The sequence below is a fragment of the Polypterus senegalus genome, chromosome 15 (genome assembly GCF_016835505.1).
Source record: "Polypterus senegalus isolate Bchr_013 chromosome 15, ASM1683550v1, whole genome shotgun sequence".
Classification (NCBI taxonomy): domain Eukaryota; kingdom Metazoa; phylum Chordata; class Cladistia; order Polypteriformes; family Polypteridae; genus Polypterus; species Polypterus senegalus.
Window position 1 is genome coordinate 133442975 of NC_053168.1, and position 18701 is coordinate 133461675.

The following is an 18701-nucleotide window of genomic DNA, read 5'->3' on the forward strand; positions in this document are numbered from 1 at the left end:
CAAATACTGCTGGGATTGGCTTCAGCACTCTGCTCCTCTGAACTGGATAATGTGGGTTTGAAAATATTAAATGATAAGCTGCACATTTTTGTGATGGGGAGGAAAACCAAAATACCCTGAGAGAAACCTGTGCGGTGAAAAGGAGAGTATGTAGACTCCATGATCTGTCTGGAACCCAAATCCCTGGAGCTGTGGGCCAGCTTTGCTAAACACTGTGCCACAATGCTACCCAGCCCCAGTCGATTTATATATTCCTCAAACTAATTGACTCATTATCCTATAAAGAACACTAATTTTGCTTTTCAGTTATTTTAGATTCTTTTATTTCATGGTCATGGAGGGAAAATTAAAATACCCTGAGAGAAAACTGTGCAGCGACAAGTAGAGTATGCCGACTCCATGATCTGTCTGGAACCCAAATCCCTGGATCTGTGGGTCAGCTTTGCTAAACACTGTGCCACAAGGCTACCCAGCCCAAGTCCATTTATATATTCCTCAAACTAATTGACTCATTATTCTATAAAGAACACTAATTTTGCTTTTCAGTTATTTTAGATTTTTTTACTTTATGGTCAGAAATTTTATTTATCACAAAATATATTCAAAAAAAGTTTGTACAGTTAGCTCAAGCTGATATTGCCTTGTCATTCTATTTACCGATCTTAATGCAATTGACGTAATACTAAAAATAACTTTTTAACTTTTTCTCCTGGTCTATTTCTTTTATTTTATGTATTTATTTATTTTGGATGGAACGGGGCGGAGGTGCGACGATCGGGACACGGGAAGGCACCTCTCTGCGCCGCGACAATGCATCGCCGCTAGATGTCTCCCTCTTCCACACTGTCAGCCTCGTTTCGAAGCGCTGTCTCGCTGGTCGGGAGCGCGGGCAGGCCGCCATTTTGAAATCCCTATCGTTCACAGTACACCCGCCCTGAAACCTGGAACTATGCCGCGGGGCCGACCTCACAAAGCGAAGGACAAACTCCACGACGAAACGGGTAAACGGCAGAAACCTATCACGAATAAATAAAGTGCTGTCTGAGCTCTTGATCGGTGGCGCTGGGGACAAGGTAGATGCAGCAGTCGCGGAGATAAAAGCATTTGAATGTCGTGTATATAGTCCCCGGATATGGTTGCTCTGGGTGTCCATTTCTTTTGTGTTCGGAAGGAGTGATTGAGGCGGAATGATATTAACATTTCTCTCTGGCTCTACTTATTCATTCCGCAGCAGGAGCAGTTTTTACGGAGTTGTGTTTTGTAAAGTGGTGCTTGATCGCTTATTGCTGGAGTCGCTTCTCTTTTGTTGTTTTACATTTGTAGCGGCGTGGCTTTGTTTTCGTGTGTGTTTGGACAAGCGAACACACGTTGCTTGTTTCTTTTTTCTTGTTATCTCAAAGTTGTGCGGGGAGTATTTAAACTGCGAGTTAGACGGAGGGCAGGGTCAGTTTACTAAATTCGCATAAAGGTAACATGCGTTTTAAAAAGGGGCATATATTTTTTTATACCAGTATTCTTTGCAAGTAAATGAAGGCCTGGCTAGATGGGCTTAAAAAGAAGGCAGGCATGTTTGCCCGGAGTTGATCGTCACCTCCCGTCCCCGGTAACGGAGTGCAGGAACGACCCATTGGTGGATTTTGAGTGGGAATTTAAAAATGTTTGGGGTTCACATTCTAGCAAGTGCAACCCCCTCATTGGAAACCTTTGAAAGAAATACGCTTGTTTTTTTATCCTAGGTTTGGAATACTAGGAATAAATAAACATGAGTAACTTTTCAAAACTTTACCTTGCATTGAACGTATCGCCCTTCATGGTATGTTACGGGATGATGGGGGGCTGGAAGATGGATGGTTTTTATTACAAACACGCTGGGCCAAATCTTTAAGAAGGACACTTTTTTTCCAGTTCCTTCAGAGTATATCTCTAAAAATTTCGAGACAGATCGCACATTGCTGAAATTCCTGAAACAATGTGTTCATTCATAACTGGTAATTGGGATAACCCAAAAACGGCTTTTGTGAATTTGCTCCATTTAACACACATGGGGAGAACATGCATACTTTACACAGGCACAGCCATCAGATGCCTTGTTTCACATCAATCAATTCGAATATGGAAGGAGGAGGTAGAGAGCTTGTGCTGATTACAGTGCATTACCACACCCACCACATGACAGACCACCCGGATTGGGACCCGTGTGCAGCCGTGCAATGGGTGACACCTCAGCACCACATTGGAGGAACAGCCTGAAATCATTTAACTTTTGTGCACCCTTATTTTTCTTGAAATGTTTCAAAACATTGATGCAGTGTCTGTGGTTTTCGCCTTCCATTTTCTGATGTGTTTATATCCATGTGTTCTTGAAACTTTTTAATCTGAGCACCCAAATTATAAAATGTGTACTGTGTAAGCCTGAAGGTGAGGATTCTTATAAGGGTTTCTAGAGCCGCTAAAACTGAGTTATGAAGATAGAAGCGATGATAATTATATAAGAAAAAAAAAAGGAATTGTTTTCTTTCATGCACATTTCTCACATGAATATCACTGTATTGATAAAACAACACCCCATCTATCCATTTTCCAAACTCGCTTATTCACAGCAGGGTTGTGGGACAGCTGGGGGCTATTCCAGAAAGCATAGTGTGCAAGGTAGGAACAATCCCCAAACTGGGTGCCAATCCATTGCAGGGTGAAAATGCAGACACAGTAGCACCAATTTAGCATTAGCAGTCCAGCTAACATGCGTGTCTTTTGACTGTTAACGAAGCCCATGTTGCACCTAGGGAGCAGGACCCACCTGCGACATGACCCTTAAACAATAATTATTCAAAAGTAGTAGATTCTTGAATTTTGTCACTGCCACCGAAAACAGTGTCAGCCAAGGCACATCAAGTACATCCTGGAGGGCTACAGAGTAGTTGCAGGTTTTCACTTTAACCAATTTCTTAATTAGAACCTGTTTACACACCTTAATAAAAGCATAAGTGTCTGGTTGATAATTATTCTGCTAGCCAACTGATGGCATAACACAAACATTAGCACCGTTTTTACGAATTCTGTAACAAAACAAGATGTAACAGACATACTGCCCTGAAAATATTAACTTTGAGGTCTACTGTATGCTGATTAGTTAGATTTCAAACCATCTTAGATGGGGAGCAGAGATACTTTACTACTAATGCAATATATATACTTGTTAGTGTTTCATTCTTCCAAAACAAATCTTTATCACACTGTGGAGTTTTCATTTTCTGAGAGCACAATCCATGTGTTTTGTGGTCCAGATCTGATTTGTAACCCTTGGTGCTTCCCTTCTCTTTCATTTATTTGAGATCATTAATACAGATACTTCCTGGTGCATGTACGCAAGTTTCAATAGAATCACGTTAGCTGGAGAGCTGAGAGTTCCTTTGTCGTTTATCACCTCATTATTAACTGATGGCTGGTGAAGAAAACAAGCAGCAAGCAAAATGTAAATGCAGTTTGAAAGTAAAACAGGCAGTTAAGGATTGCGAGTCATAACAAGAAAGTTAACTACAACTAAATTATATATATCTCTATACACACTTTTGTATTTTCGTTGGGAACGGTGAAGGTGGGAGGAGTGGTAATTGGACAGTAAAAAATAGGTGTGACGCTGGGAAAATCGAATTGCAAAGGAAGGTGACCATGTAGAAAAGTGATGTAATTTGTTTTTGAAATTCTTAATAGAGTTAAGAAAAAAGTGTGGAAACTTTTTGAACGTCCCTTGTGTGTGTGTGTGTGTATGTATATATATATATATGTATATATATATATATATATATATATATATATATATATATATATATATAGATATAGATATATATATATATATAGATATATATATAATATAGAGATATAGATATATATATATATATACAGTAGAGAGAGGTATAGACATATAATATATTCAGATTCAGACCCTTCAATTTTTCACTCTTTGTTATATTGCAGCCATTTGCTAAAATCATTTAAATTAATTTTTCCCCTCATTAATGTAAACACAGCACCCCATATTGACAGACAAAAAAAGAATTTTTGAAATTGTTGCAGATTTATTAAAAAAGAAAAACTGAAATATCTCATGGTCCTAAATATTCAGACCCTTTGCTCAGTATTTAGTAGAAGCCCCCTTTTGAGCTCATACAGCCATGAGTCTTCTTGGAAAAGATGCAACAAGTTTTTCACACCTGGATTTGGGGATCCTCTGCCATTCCTCCTTGCAGATCCTCTCCAGTTCTGCCAGGTTTGATGGTAAACGTTGGTGGACAGTCATTTTTAGGTCTCTCCAGAGATGCTCAGTCGGGTTTAAGTCAGGGCTCTGGCTGGACCTTACGTGAACAGTCACAGAGTTGTTGTGAAGCCACTTCTTCGTTATTTTAGCTGTGTGCTTAGGGTCATTGTCTTGTTGGAAGGTAAACCTTGGCCCAGTCTGAGGTCCTTAGCACTCTGGAGAAGGTTTTTGTCCAGGATATCCGTGTACTTGCGCATTCATCTTTCCCTCGAATGCAACCAGTCGTCCTGTCCCTGCAGCTGAAAAACACCCCCACAGCATGATGCTGCCACCGCCATGCTTCACTGTGGGGACTGTATTGGACAAGTGATGAGCAGTGCCTGGTTGTCTTCACACATACCGCTTAGAATTAAGGCCAAAAAGTTCTATCTTGTAGTTTCCTAAAAGACACCTGAAGGACTCTGAGATGGTGAGAAATAAGATTCTCTTGTCTGATGAGATCGATGGCAGCATCATGCTGTGGGGGTGTTTTTTAGCTGCAGGGACAGGATGACTGATTACAATTGAGGGAAAGATGAATGTGGCCAAGTACAGGGATATCCTGGACAAAAACCTTCTCCAGAGTGCTAAGGACCTCAGCCTGGGCCGAAGGTTTACCTTCCAACGAGATAATGACCCTAAGCACACAGCTAAAATAACGAAGAAGTGGCTTCACAACAACTCTGTGACTGTTCTTGAATGGCCCAGCCAGAGCCCTGACTTTCTGGAGAGACCTAAAAATGGCTGTCCACCAACGTTTACCATCCAACCTGACAGAACTGGAGAGGATCTGCAAGGAGGAATGGCAGAGGATCCCCAAATCCAGGTGTGAAAAACTTGTTGCATCTTTCCCAAGAAGACTCCTGGCTGTATTAGCTCAAAAGGTTGCTTCTACTAAATACTGAGCAAAGGGTCTGAATACTTAGGACCATGTGATATTTCAGTTTTTCTTTTTTAATAAATCTGCAACAATTTCAAAAATTCTTTTTTTTTGTCTGTCAATATGGGGTGCTGTGTGTACATTAATGAGGGAAAAAATTAATTTAAATGATTTTAGCAAATGGCTGCAATATAACAGAGTGAAAAATTGAAGGGGGTCTGAATATTTTCCGTACCCACTGTATATATAGATAGATAAATAGATATAAATAACTTTCTTGCTATGACTAAAAATCCTTAATTGCCTATTTTAGTTTTAAACTTCTTTTATGTTTTACTTGCTGCTTGTTTTCTTCACCAGCCATCAGTTAATAATGAGGTGATAAACGACAAAGGAACCCTCAGCTCTCCAGCTAACGTTCTTCCATTTAAACATGCGTACATGCACTAGGTGGTATCTATGTTAATGTTTTGAAATAAATGAAATAGAAGGGAAGGTCCAAGAGGTACAAATAATGTCTAGACCATAAAACATATGGGTTATGTTCTCAGAAAATGAAAAGTCTGTAGTGCGGTAAAGATTTGTCTTGGAAGAATGGAACACGTAACAAGCCATTAAATTAATTGCCAAGTTTCATTATCTGCTCAGCCTGGTTTCCAATTACAAAACTAGCTGGAATGGAAGCCTGCAGCCATTGTGGACATGCAGGAATGTAACTGAGGTCCTCTGCTGTAAAAGTTAGTAAAGGTGAGAGAGAGAAATTCTTTGAATGCGAGGATATGATGATTTTTGAAAGAATAGTTTGAAAGGTCACTAAACTTATACATTTGGCCCATACCACCAGTTAAGGAATGAAGTATTCCAAAAATTGGTTATTGATGCAGCTTATTTAGCTGATTTCAAATGACCTCCACCATTAAAAATACATTTTTCTAATTGATTTTGTAAAACGTTGAACATATCCTGGTTTCTATTTGAGATTTTGAATTTTTCCCTGTTACACACTCTGAAGCAAATGGATGCACAAACCAGTGTGTTTCTTCGTGCCTGGCCCAAGCCCAGATAAATGGGGAGGGTTACGATAGGAAGGGCATCCGGTGTAAAATATTGCCAAATCAATATGCGGACAGATGATCTGCTGTGGCAACCCCTAACAGGAGCAGCTGAAAGAAGAAGAAGATTGCTATCATGATGGGGAGAAAAAGGCAATTAACAAAGGAAGACAGTCAGCCAGTTATGACCCTTTTTCACCATTATAACAACAATACTATCCCAATAGTATTTGAGTACATATATTATAACAGTCTGTTCCAACACTGATTTTAAGCAGACAAGGGGTGTGTAAGTAATCAACCAAAGCAGGGACACCTGTAGGATTTTTCTTTTCAACATCTGGCAGTTTACTGCTTACCTTTGTGCCATTTCAGCTTATTCACTGGGCTTGAAGTGCTTACATTTCAGTAAAAATATTTTTTGACATAGTTTTCACATTTAATACAACAGTCAAACATCTTTATCCTCAGAATCTTGTCTTGCGTACGTTCAGTTTTGTCCCTAGTAATGGATGTGGACAGGCGACTGGGTTGTTTTTTATCTGTGACATTTCAGCAGGGATTCTTAATCATTTCTGTAGGTCTGTAAAATCTTCAGTGAGGCAAAATGTTTTGAAACTGTGTTGAAGCTCAGCTTCTGATACACCTTCAGCCCTCAAGAACAGGGTCACATCACACTACCCTTATTTAGTAAAGGGAGGAACCCTGTTCGCAGTATAGCACGTTAACAAATAGCTAAACCTGTTTGGACTTGTGTTGCATCAGCTCAGACCAACAAAGCTCACTCATGCCAACAGTGTAAAAATGTACAATGTTATTGAGGATATTTTATCATTTACCCCATGTGTGTGGGAGTTTGGTTTGTCAGCAGGTTGTACAGAGAGACTGTGACAATGCATCCCTGCTGTAGGGTTATGTGTTTTAAATTTGAAATTATGATCACATTAGCCATGTAAAGAGCCTTGTCACAGTTCATGTTGTTATTGGAAAAGTATAAAATAAAGATGGATTGATTTACTCATAGGCGGCACAGTGATAGCGCTGATGCCTCACAGTAAGGAGACCTGGTGTGAATACACTTGACTTGAGCCTTGATTAGTTTTCATCCTCTTTCTCTGTACGTTACAATACAATACAATACAATACAAAGTACAATAATATTAATTTACGCATATGAGTTTTGAAGTGACCACTGCAATATAATTTGCAGCTCTTGAGGTCCCATGAAGATATTATACAACAATACACGGTTAGGCAAAAGTAGGCTTACAGTTTTTGGTATGGAAAAAGACATGCGGGTTTATGATTTCTACACTCAGACACACTTTAATAAGAAGACAAATGCGAAGGCAAACAATACAATAATTAATAAATAATTATTAAAGAATAAACTCTTTGCTTTGCGTGCTCACAATTGTAATCCTACATTTTGCCTGAATAATTAATTTTGATTTTTTTGCAGTTCTTTTTTGTATTGATTTTATTAGGGGTGGCACAGTGGGTAATGCCGCTGCCTCGCTGTTAGGAGACCCAGGTTCACTTCCCGGGTCCTCCCTGCGTGGAGTTTGTATGTTCTCCCCGTGTCTGTGTGGGTTTCCTCCCACAGTCCAAAGACATGCAGGTTAGGTGGATTGGAGATTCTAAATTGGCCCTAGTGTGTGTGCCTGATGTGTTTGTGTGTGTCCTGTGGTGGGTCGGCACCCTGTCCGGGATTGGTTCCTGCCTTGTGCCCTGTGTTGGTTGGGATTGGCTCCAGCAGACCCCCGTGACCCTGTGATCGGATTCAGCGGGTTGGAGAATGGATGGATGGAAAAAGACATGCGGGTTTATGATTTCTACACTCAGACACGCTTTAATAAGAAATCAAATACGAAGGCAAACAATAGAATAATTAATAAATAATTATAAAAGAACAAACTCTTTGTTTTGCATCCTCACAATTGTAATCTTACATTTGCCTGAATAATTAATTTTGTTTTTTTTGCAGTTTTTTTTTTTTTTTGTATTTTATTGATTTTATTAGGGGTGGCGCAGTGGTAGTATTGCTGCCTCGCAGTAAGGTTTGTTTCCCGGGTCCACCATGTGTGGAGTTTGCATGTTCTCCCCGTGTCTGCGTGGGTTTCCTCCTACAGTCCAAAACCATGCAGGTTAGGTGCATTGGCCATCCTAAATTGTCCTTAGTGTGTGCTTGGTGTGTGTGTGTGTCTGACGCTCTGCCCGGGGTTTGTTCCTGCCTTGTGCCCTGTGCTGGCTGGGATTGGCTCCAGGAGCAGATCCCCATGACCCTGTGTTAGGATATAGCGAGTTAGGTAATGACTGACTGACTGACTTTGATCCAGGACTCTTTACTTTTAAGCATAAACCATTTGTTTGGGGGTTGTACGTACTAATATAAATCTGTACTTTATGGTGCAGCCTTTAAAAAATGTGTGCCAATGGCTTTTGTGAATGTCATTTGCAATTTTAAATTGTCCCTAGAGTGTGCTTGGTGTATGTGCCCTGCGGTGGGCAGTTTGTTTCCTGCCTTGCGCCCTGTGTTGGCTGGGATTGGCTCCAGCAGACCCCCGTGACCCTGTAGTTGGGATATAGCGGGTTGGATAATGGATGGATGGATGGATGATTTTATTAAAATCAAATAACATTCCATACAAATAAGTCAAGTTTTACAAATCTAGGTTAAAAAAAATCCACCCCAACTGAGAAAGAGAGTTAGACCAGCAGAGTAGAACTTTAAACTAGTGAAAATAAGTAAATGGATTAATTAATAAATGAATACAAATAAATAGAGAAAAAAAGAGGGGAGAGAATCTGCATCCTCAATTAAAATGCTTTTTCTAAAATGTTATTGATTTGATCCTGCAAGGTTTTGTTCATTTTAGTTCTAATTATACGTTGCATTGTTTTACATTTATGTACAGCCGACTGTTATCAAAGGATTATGACATGCTATACAGTGCCCTCCATACGTATTGTGAATTTTGAAGTCACAATTTCTGTTATTTCGTTGAGCACCTAAACAGTGCAGATTTGAGGTTAAAAACAGAATTTAAGACAAACATATAATATGTCACACGTTATTCTGAAGCATTTCCGAATACATATATGCTGTAACATTTTACAATGGCACCACATTTTGTTTTCTGTTCCCCCGTTTGATATGAGAATTAAGGGGAAAAATCAAAGTAAACCGAATCCTGTAAGACTTACTAGGTGGATGCAAATCCTTTGGAAATAATCCATCTATCCATCCATCCATTATCCAACCCGTTATATCCTAACTACAGGGTCACGGCAATCGCTGCACTAAATCGGTGACCCTGTGACATCAGCAGACTCTCGGCTTGTTCTTCTTAACGGTTTTAAGTACTAGGGTGTTGCACCGTGTTAGCCATTATGGATGTGGTGAGAAGCCAAGCAAAATGACCCCTTTTATTGGCTAACTAGAAAGATTGAAATATGCTAGCTTTCGAGGCAACTCGGTCGCCTTCTTCAGGCAAGACATACATCTATATCACATTTACATCTTGACTGAAAAAGGGGCCTGAGTTGCCTCGAAAGCTAGCATATTGCAATCTTTCTAGTTAGCCAATAAAAGGGGTCATTTTGCTTGGCTTCTCATTAACGGTTTTTACAAATTCCCATTGTTGCCATTTCCAGGTGTTCTTTGTGCTTGAGGTTTGTGTCCTGCCTCCTTTGCAACAAGGGACATAAATGGCTGTTGGGATTTCAGCCAGCAGTTTAAAATGGCAAGTGTTACCAGTTCTCTGTAATATCCTTGCTTGTTTTAGGATTTTATTGTGGGTGATTTGTCTTTTAAATGAGGATAAGCAAGTGGTGTGTTGTTTTCTTGTTCACAGCCAAAAATGTTTTTACCTTGTTGCTGAAGCCATTTCTGTTACTTGTTGAGCCATTAGATACTGTACGTCAGTGTTAAAGAGAAGTGATCCTCTTGTAGAAGTGGCCACACACAGCTAAGTTGTGACACACACAACACCCACTATGTTTCTTTGTCTTATAAATTACTAGCTGATTACCCGGCGTTGCCTAGTCTTTTTCTTATCAAAACAAATGAAGCACTTCATTAAAATAGCGAAGTATAAGAATAGCTAAACTAAAGTGATAAAGAACTAACCACTTTATCAAACACATGCCTTATGAAATGCAAACAAAAATGTTACTAAACAAGCAAGTCGCAACCGAAATGCACACTATCACATTCACTGATAAACTGAAAAAGTCACCAAGGTTTGTTTGTGGCCGATTTTCATTTGTTCATTCATCTGTCCATTTCAACGACCAACACCCTACCCTACCCAGAAAGGGGGTGGATTAGGTCTGATTTCACCCTACAGTGTTTTTAGTCGACCAATGAGAAACATGTACCAAGTTTCATCAAAATCGCTCCAGCCTTTCGGAAATGATGCTGGAACATACATACCTGCACACATACATTGACACACACACATATATATATATATATATATATATATATATCGATTAACACTTTGATCCGAGAGGGTGGCGCAGTGGGTAGTGCTGCTGCCTTACAGTAAGGAGACCTGAGTTCGCTTCTCAGGTCTTCCCATGTTCTCCTCATGTCTGCATGAGTTTCCTCCCACAGTCCAAAGACATGCAGGTTAGGTGCATTGGCCATCCTAAATTGTGCTTGGTGTGTGTGTGTGTGTGTGTGTGTGTCCTGAGGTGGGCTGACACCCTGTCCAGGGTTTACAATACAGTACAATACAGTTTATTTTTGTATAGCCCAAAATCACACAGAAAGTGCCGCAATGGGCTTTAACAGGCCCTGCCTCTTGACAGCCCCCCAGCCTTGACTCTCTGAGAAGACAAGGAAAAACTCCCCAAAAAAACCTTGTAGGGAAAATGGAAGAAACCTCGGGAAAGGCAGTTCAAAGAGAGACCCCTTTCCAGGTAGGTTGGGCGTGCAGTGGGTGTTAAAAGAAGGGGGTCAATACAACACAATACACAGAACAGAACAAATCCTTAATACAGCATAATAATAAAAATTTTAGAAGTACGGAGCAGAATTTAACAGTAGATGATATCACATAATAAGATTAGGATATTTTTAGAGTTCTGGAGACTTCATCCATCAAGCTGCCTCCCATTTGGCCATTCCATGGCTGAAACGTTGCTCCGATGAAAGGACCCCTCATTCCCATGATTCCTGTGATCCTCCATCAGGGATGACTTTACCATAGGCAGGCAAACAACTTGGCAGGTGGGCCGTGGCACCAATTGCCACATTTGGGTACCGAGAACAGAAACAGAATAGGTGAGGGTTAGTATTCAAATATAATTATCATGTTATTTATGTTTTAGTGCTAATGACTAACAACAGAGATGCAGTCTGTAAAGTTAATCAGCAGCTCTAGTCAGGATATGCTAAACTGAAGTAGTGAGTCTTCAGCTGGGATTTAAAGGCTGAGACTGAAGGGGCATCTCTTATGGAAGCAGGAAGACCATTCCACAGTTTAGGGGCCCTGTAACTAAAAGCTCGACCTCCCACTGTTATTTTATTAATCCTTGAAATCCTAAGCAGACCGGTATCTTGAGATCTTAATGTGCGCTCTGGTTTGTAAGTCATGATAAGTTCAGACAAGTAAGCCGGACCTCAGCCATTTAATACTTTACAGGGAGTGCAGAATTATTAGGCAAGTTGTATTTTTGAGGATTAATTTTAATATGGAACAAACACAGTGCTATCAGTCAATCCAAAATGTTAATAAACCTGAAACCTGAATGTTTCACAACAGAAATGTGAGTGTGAACATCATCAGGGGAATACATATGTGCGCACAATTATTAGGCAACTATTAGTGTGCAGATTTATTATGCAACTAAAGGAAAAATGAAAATTTTCCCATCTCACTTGTTTATTTTCATCTGTTATAGTGAGAATAATAAACAAACACCTCAAAATTTACAAATAAACATCTCTGACATTTAAAAAAAAATCAATCAATCAATGACCAATATAGCCACCCTTCTTTCCAATAACAGTCATAAGCCTTTCCATTCATGGAGTCTGTCAGTTTCTTGATCTGTTGACGATCAGCTTTTTGTGGAGCAGTGACTACAGCCTCCCAGACACTCTTCAGAGAGGTGTATTGTTTTTCTCCCCCGTAAATCTAGCGTTTAAGAAGTGCCCACAAGTTCTCGATAGGGTTTAGGTCAGATGAGGAAGGGGGGGCCATGTCATTATTCCTTCATCTTTAAGGCCTTTACTGGCTGGCCACGCAGTGGAGAACTTCGATGCAAGTGATGGAGCATTGGCCTGCATAAAAATCATGGTCTTTTTCCTGTATCACTGTTTGATCTGTTTGAAAGTGTCTTCGAAAAACTGGCAGTAGGTTTGGGAGTTGATTTTGAGTTCGTCTTCAATGCAAAAAGGTCCAACTAGCTCATCTTTAAAAATACCAGCTCATACCAGTACCCCACCTCCACGTTGGAGTGGAGCTCTGTGCCCATTACTGATCCACAGGTCCATCCATCTGGTCCATCAAGAGTCACTCTCATCTCATCGGTCCATAAAACCTTTGAAAAAAATCTGTCTTCAGATGTTTCTTGGCCCAGTTTTGACGTTTCAACTTATGTTTCTTGTTCAGTGGTGGTTGGGTTTCAGCCCTCCTTACCTTGGCCATGTCTTTGAGCACTGAACACCTTGTACTTCTGGGCACTCCAGGTAGGTTGCAGCTCTGGAATATGAAAGTACTGGAGGATAATGGGTTCCTGGTAGCTTCACGTTTGATTCTTCTCAAATCTTTGGCAGCTAATTTGCGTCTTTTGTTCTCAACACGTTTCTTGAGTCCCTGTTGACTATTTGCAACAAAATGTTTGATGGTTCTGTGATCACACACCAATATCTTAGCAATTCCAAAAGTGCTGCATCCCTCTGAAAGACTTTTTACAATTTTTGACTTTTCAGAGTCAGTTAAATCTCTTTTTTGGCCCATTTTGCCCGAGGAAAACTAGCTGCCTAATAATTCTGCACACCTTGATATAGGGTGTTGATCTCCTTAGGCCACACCCTCCCTCATTACACAAATACACATCACCTGACGTGCTTAAATCCAATAAGCATTCAAGTTAATACAGCTTGGAGTTGGAATATACGCATTAAAAATGATGATATGGTCAAAATACTCACTTGCCTAATAATTGTGCACACAGTGTATATGTTAAAAGGAGGATTTTGAAATCTGCCCTAAACTTAACCCGGGAGCCAGTGTAAGGATTTAAGAACTGGAGTTATATGTTCGTATTTTCTTGTTCTTGTAATAATTCTTGCAGCCGTATTTTGGATTAACTGGAGGCTGTATAAAGAACAGTTTGAACAGCCAGTGAACACCGCATTGAAGTAGTCAATCCTACTAGAAATAAATGCATGAATTAATTTCTCCGAATCCTGTTTATTTAGAAAGCGCCTTAATTTCCTAACATTTTTAAGATGGAAGAAACATGTTTTGGACGACTTTGTAATATGTGCTTTAAATGACATGCTAGAATCAAAGATATCTCCTAGATTGCGGGCTGATTCAGTTAAATTAATTGGGATTCCAACTGAGTTAAATGACAACAAAATATTGCTGTGATCAGTGTCATTCCCTCCAACAATTAACATCTCTGTTTTATCTGTATTTAAAGACAAGCAGTTCTCATTCATCCATTCCTTTAATTCACTAGCACAACTAATTAAAGACAACATCGGAGAAACTTCACTTGGTGTAAATGAAAGGTATAACTGGGTGTCATCTGCATACGAGTGAAAATTAACATTATGTTTCCTAATGTAGATCCCAGTGGAAGCATGTAAAGTGAAAACAGTAAAGGTCCCAGTACTGAGCCCTGCGGGACACCATATTGAACTTCTGTGTATAATGATGGAGTCCTGTCAGCACATTTCTGTACATATTGGTATCGATTTGATAAATAAGAACTAAACCAAGCGAGCACGGGGCCTGTAAGCCCCGTTACTGATTGGTGAATCGATAGCACAAGAATTAATTAGAAAAATGCTTACTACTGCCGATTAAATGGATTCTGCCAAAGATATTACGTATTTCAGAGAGAGAATTGAAGATTTTTTGGAAGAAATTACAATGTTGGCGGCCCTTTTAGAACTGAGTATTTGACCCTTGTTTTACGAGTAGAAAGTCAGTTGCATATTCGCAGCTACTTTTTCAAACAACTGTACAGCTCTGATCAGTGGTAAAGTTGTTCAGTTCAAAATATTAGGTGGAGCTGCTTTGGGCATTCCATGTACAAGTACCTAAACTAATACAGCCGTTGCAGCTTACCGTATATCAAACTGGCTCATTCGTCTTGTGATCGTCTTCTCTGATACATCATACAGATCTGCAATCTGTTGTACTTTTAAACCGCATAACAGAAGGTGTTCTATTGACTCAGCTGGAATGTCAAAGGATGGACGTCCAGAGCAGGGTACTGCATCACCTGAACTGGAGTGTAGTAGAGTCTGTTCCACCTGTTCTTCGATAATTTCAAAAACAGTTTCATCCATATCGGAGTCTAAAAGGGCCGCCAACATTGTAATTTCTTCCGATTAATCTTCAATTCTCTCTCTGAAATACGTAATATCTTCGGCAGAATCCATTTCATCGGCAGTAGTAAGCATTTTTCTAATTAATTCTAGTGCTATCGATTCACCAATCAGTAACTAGAGGGCGTGTTAGAGCCCACCCTCTCAACTTTGACGAGTGAAAGTGACAGTTTTATTTCAAGCCGTATTTCATGACGGTTTGCAGGAATGTTACGGACAAAATGAAATAAATAAATAAGCAACGAAAAACATATTTCGTGACACATTTATTTATTTATGCTCTCATTTCATGACATATTTATTTATTAAGGCTGTCATTTCATGACACATTTATTTATTTATACTCACATTTCACAGTACTTTTATTTATTTACGCATTTATTTATTTATTTCATTTTGTCCGAAATATTCCTCCATAGTAAAATAGAATGGTCAATGGTGTCAAATGCTACACTTAAGTCCAACAACATAATTACAGAGGAGTTTCCTTCATCAGAGGATATCAGAATGTCATTTACAACCTGTGTTAGTGCAGTTTCTGTACTATGACCAGTGCGAAAGCCAGACTGGAATTTCTCAAATAAATTGTAATGCGTAAGGTGTGACTAAAGCTGACTGGCAACTACTTTTTCTAGTATTTTAGAGAGAAATGGTAAATTTGAAATAGGCCTATAATTATTAAGTATGTGTGGGTCTAGGTCTGACTTTTTAAGTAATGGTTTAATGAGTGACACCTTTAGTGCATCAGGTACGGTGCCATGCAGTAATGAACCATTGATAATGGTTAGAATAGGCGCTGCAAGAACATCCATTGCACTTATTACTAATTTTGTTGGCACTGGATCTAGGGAACAAGTAGTGGGCTTCATTTTAGTAATTAAAGTTAAGACTTCCTGGTGAGTTACAGGATTAAAATTACTAAAGTGCTGAATGCAATGTGTGGCAGGGTCTGCTAAGCTAGTATTTGGTTTGTATTGTGATGCTGAGATCTGGGATCTTATATTTTTAATTTTCTCATTGAAGAAGTTCATAAAGTCTGTACTGCTAATATCTGTTGGTATTTTGCACTGTTGATCTGAATTGCCATTTGTTAATGTAGCCACTGTGCTAAACAGTACCCGAGGATTTTTATTATTGCTATCTATTAATGTAGAATAGTATTCTGAGCGAGCTTTAAAGAGGGCTTTTTTATATTTTTTAACACTCTCTGTCCATGCAATTTGAAAGACATGTAGCTTTGTTGTTCTCCATCTGTGCTCCAGTTTTCGACATTCTAATTTAAGAGCTCGAGTATTTTCATTAAACCAGGGAGAGTTTCAGGTTTGTTCCTGCCTTGTGCCCTGTGCTGGCTGGGATTGGCTCCAGCAGCAGACCCCCATGACCCTGTGTTCGGATTCAGCGGGTTAGAAAATGGATGGATGGTAATGACTGACTGACTGACTGACTTTGATCCAGGACTCTTTAATTTTAAGCATAAACCATTTGTTTGGGGGTTGTACTAATATAAATCTGTACCTTATGGTGCAGCCTTTAAAAATTTTGTGCCAATGGCTTTTCTGAATGTCATTGACCATTTTTTTGACTGTTTTATTGCAACTTAGATACAATTTTTTTTGACAATTTTGTCATTGATAAATACTAAATCTTCTTCTTCTTCTTTCGGCTGCTCCCATTAGGGGTCGCCACAGCGGATCATCTTCTCCCATATCTTTCTGTCTTCTGCATCTTGTTCTGTTACACCCATCACCTGCATGTCCTCTCTCACCACATCCATAAACCTTCTCTTAGGCCTTCCTCTTTTCCTCTTGCCTGGCAGCTCTATCCTTAGTATCGTTCTCCCAATATACCCAGCATCTCTCCCCTGCACATGTCCAAACCAACGCAATCTCGCCTCTCCGACTTTGTCTCCTAACCGTCCAACCTGAGCTGACCCTCTAATGTCCTCATTCCTAATCCTGTCCATCCTCGTCACACCCAATGCAAATCTTAGCATCTTTAACTGTGCTACCTCTGCTCTATTCTTTCATTGACATTTCATCCTGGTTTTGGTCTGTTGATTTCAAAAGTAAAAATCAAACTAGGAGGAGTGACATACTCCCAGATCCAGCCTACAGTTATCCATGTCATATGACGAGTTATACCCACGTTAACAAGTATTAATTGGACTGCTCTGAGGTTGAATTAAACTCTTTGTATTTCATGGTGTTTGTTATATTTCATTTGTCTGTATCATTACCATTCCTATCAAATCTGTTAGTTACACATCATCATAATGAATAAACAATAAAATAAATATAAGCATAGATAGATCTTTATTTGTCCCCTGGAGAAAATTTAGCTTTTTTACATAAGCTCTTTAAATAAGTAAATACATAAATAGATAAATAAATGTACACACACACACACACACACACACACACACACACTATGAATGACTAAAAAGGAAGAAATGAAAACTTCTGACTTGGCAGTCTCAGTCCCAGTGAGGCATTATGCATTCATATTGCTGTTGGTATAAAGGAGCTCCGGTCGCATTTCTTGACACACTCCTGCTGAATGATTCATTGGCTGAAACTCCTCAGTGTTGGTGTGTCAAGAGAGAGGATGTGCAGCATTGCTTATAATGGCACTCAGGTTTGTGTTCATTCTTTCCTTCTCTGCTACCTGCAAAGGGTCCAGACAGAGTGTGTCCCAAAACTGATCCTGCCCTTTTAATTAGGTTGTTCATTTGGTGGGCCTCTCTTGATGTGATGTTTCATCACACCACAATCACAAAGTTGTAGAAGATGTGAAGGATGTCACGTCCTACATTAAAGGAATGCAGTCTGCTAAGGAAGAAGAGTCTGCTCTGCCCTTTCGTATATAGTTTTTCTGTGTTCTGAGAGCCAGCCCATAATAATAGTAATAATAATAATGCATTTTATTCATATAGCGCCTTTCCCATGCTTAAGGCACTTACAGAATATAAGAAACAATGGTAGAGTATACAGTATATAGCATTGTACAAACCAAATATATAAATAAAGAAGATAATGACAGTGAATTCAGAGAAAAAATAGCATAACGGACAACAGAATTGGTGGCCTAGCACACACACATACAGGTTACATGAGTATCGTGACAGAGAGGTAAACTCAGAGAAGGGTAATAAAGTCAAGTAGAGCTAAAAGCCTTCCTGAACAAATGAGTTTTAAGTTGTTTTTTTAAAAGAATTCATGGAGTCCGCTGAACCGATTAATTTCGGTAGGTCATTCCAGAGTCTAGGCGCTATACAGCTGAAGGCCTTGCTGTCACTCATGGACTGTAGATTAGTGTGGGGCACAACAAGATTGCCATCACTGATGTGGACCCCTAAGTACTTGTAGCAATGCACCCCGTCAGCATCCACTCCCTGAATATTGACTGGTCGTAGAGGCTCTTTGGTGTGGCGAACGTCAGTCACCAGTTCCTTGGTTTTGCTGATGTTAAGTTGCAGATGATTCTCTTTACACCAAGAAACAAAGTTCTCCACCTGACTCCACTCCTCTGTCTAAATCCCCTTCTCAGTACAACCCACAAGTGCAGAATCCTTTGAGAATTTCTGCAAATGACATGACCCTGCTGTTATATTTATGGGCGGAGGGGTACAGAGTGAAGAGAAAAGGAGACACGACTGCTCCTTGTGGTGCTCCAGTGTTGCTCATGCAGTCCTTGAATTTCACAAACCGTGGTTTGATGGACAGATAATCCATTATGCAGGAAACCACAGGCTCATCCAATTGCATATATCTCTTGAGTTTACCCCTTAACAGGGTTGGCTGGGTGGTATTGAAGGTACTGGAGAAATCAAAAAACATAATCCTCACAGTGCTGCCAGCTTTTTCCATATGAGAATAAGAGAATTGTATCCTCCAC

The 18701-nt window shown here is 39.7% G+C and overlaps 1 protein-coding gene across 3 annotated transcripts in view; it reads left to right on the plus strand.

Moving 5' to 3' along the window:
* Positions 1 to 927: 927 nt before the first annotated feature.
* The window catches only part of LOC120515544 (zinc finger protein 236-like), a 170054-nt gene continuing 152280 nt past the window's right edge, over positions 928 to 18701 (plus strand). For 2 of the 3 annotated variants that reach the window (XM_039736606.1, XM_039736607.1), the window contains exon 1: positions 928 to 1001. In XM_039736606.1, coding sequence (XP_039592540.1) covers positions 950 to 1001 — 52 coding nt within the window. In that variant the 5' untranslated portion in view covers positions 928 to 949. Of the gene's footprint in view, positions 1002 to 1037; positions 1074 to 18701 lie in introns of those variants that run through there. The other variant, XM_039736608.1, reaches the window with a different exon arrangement.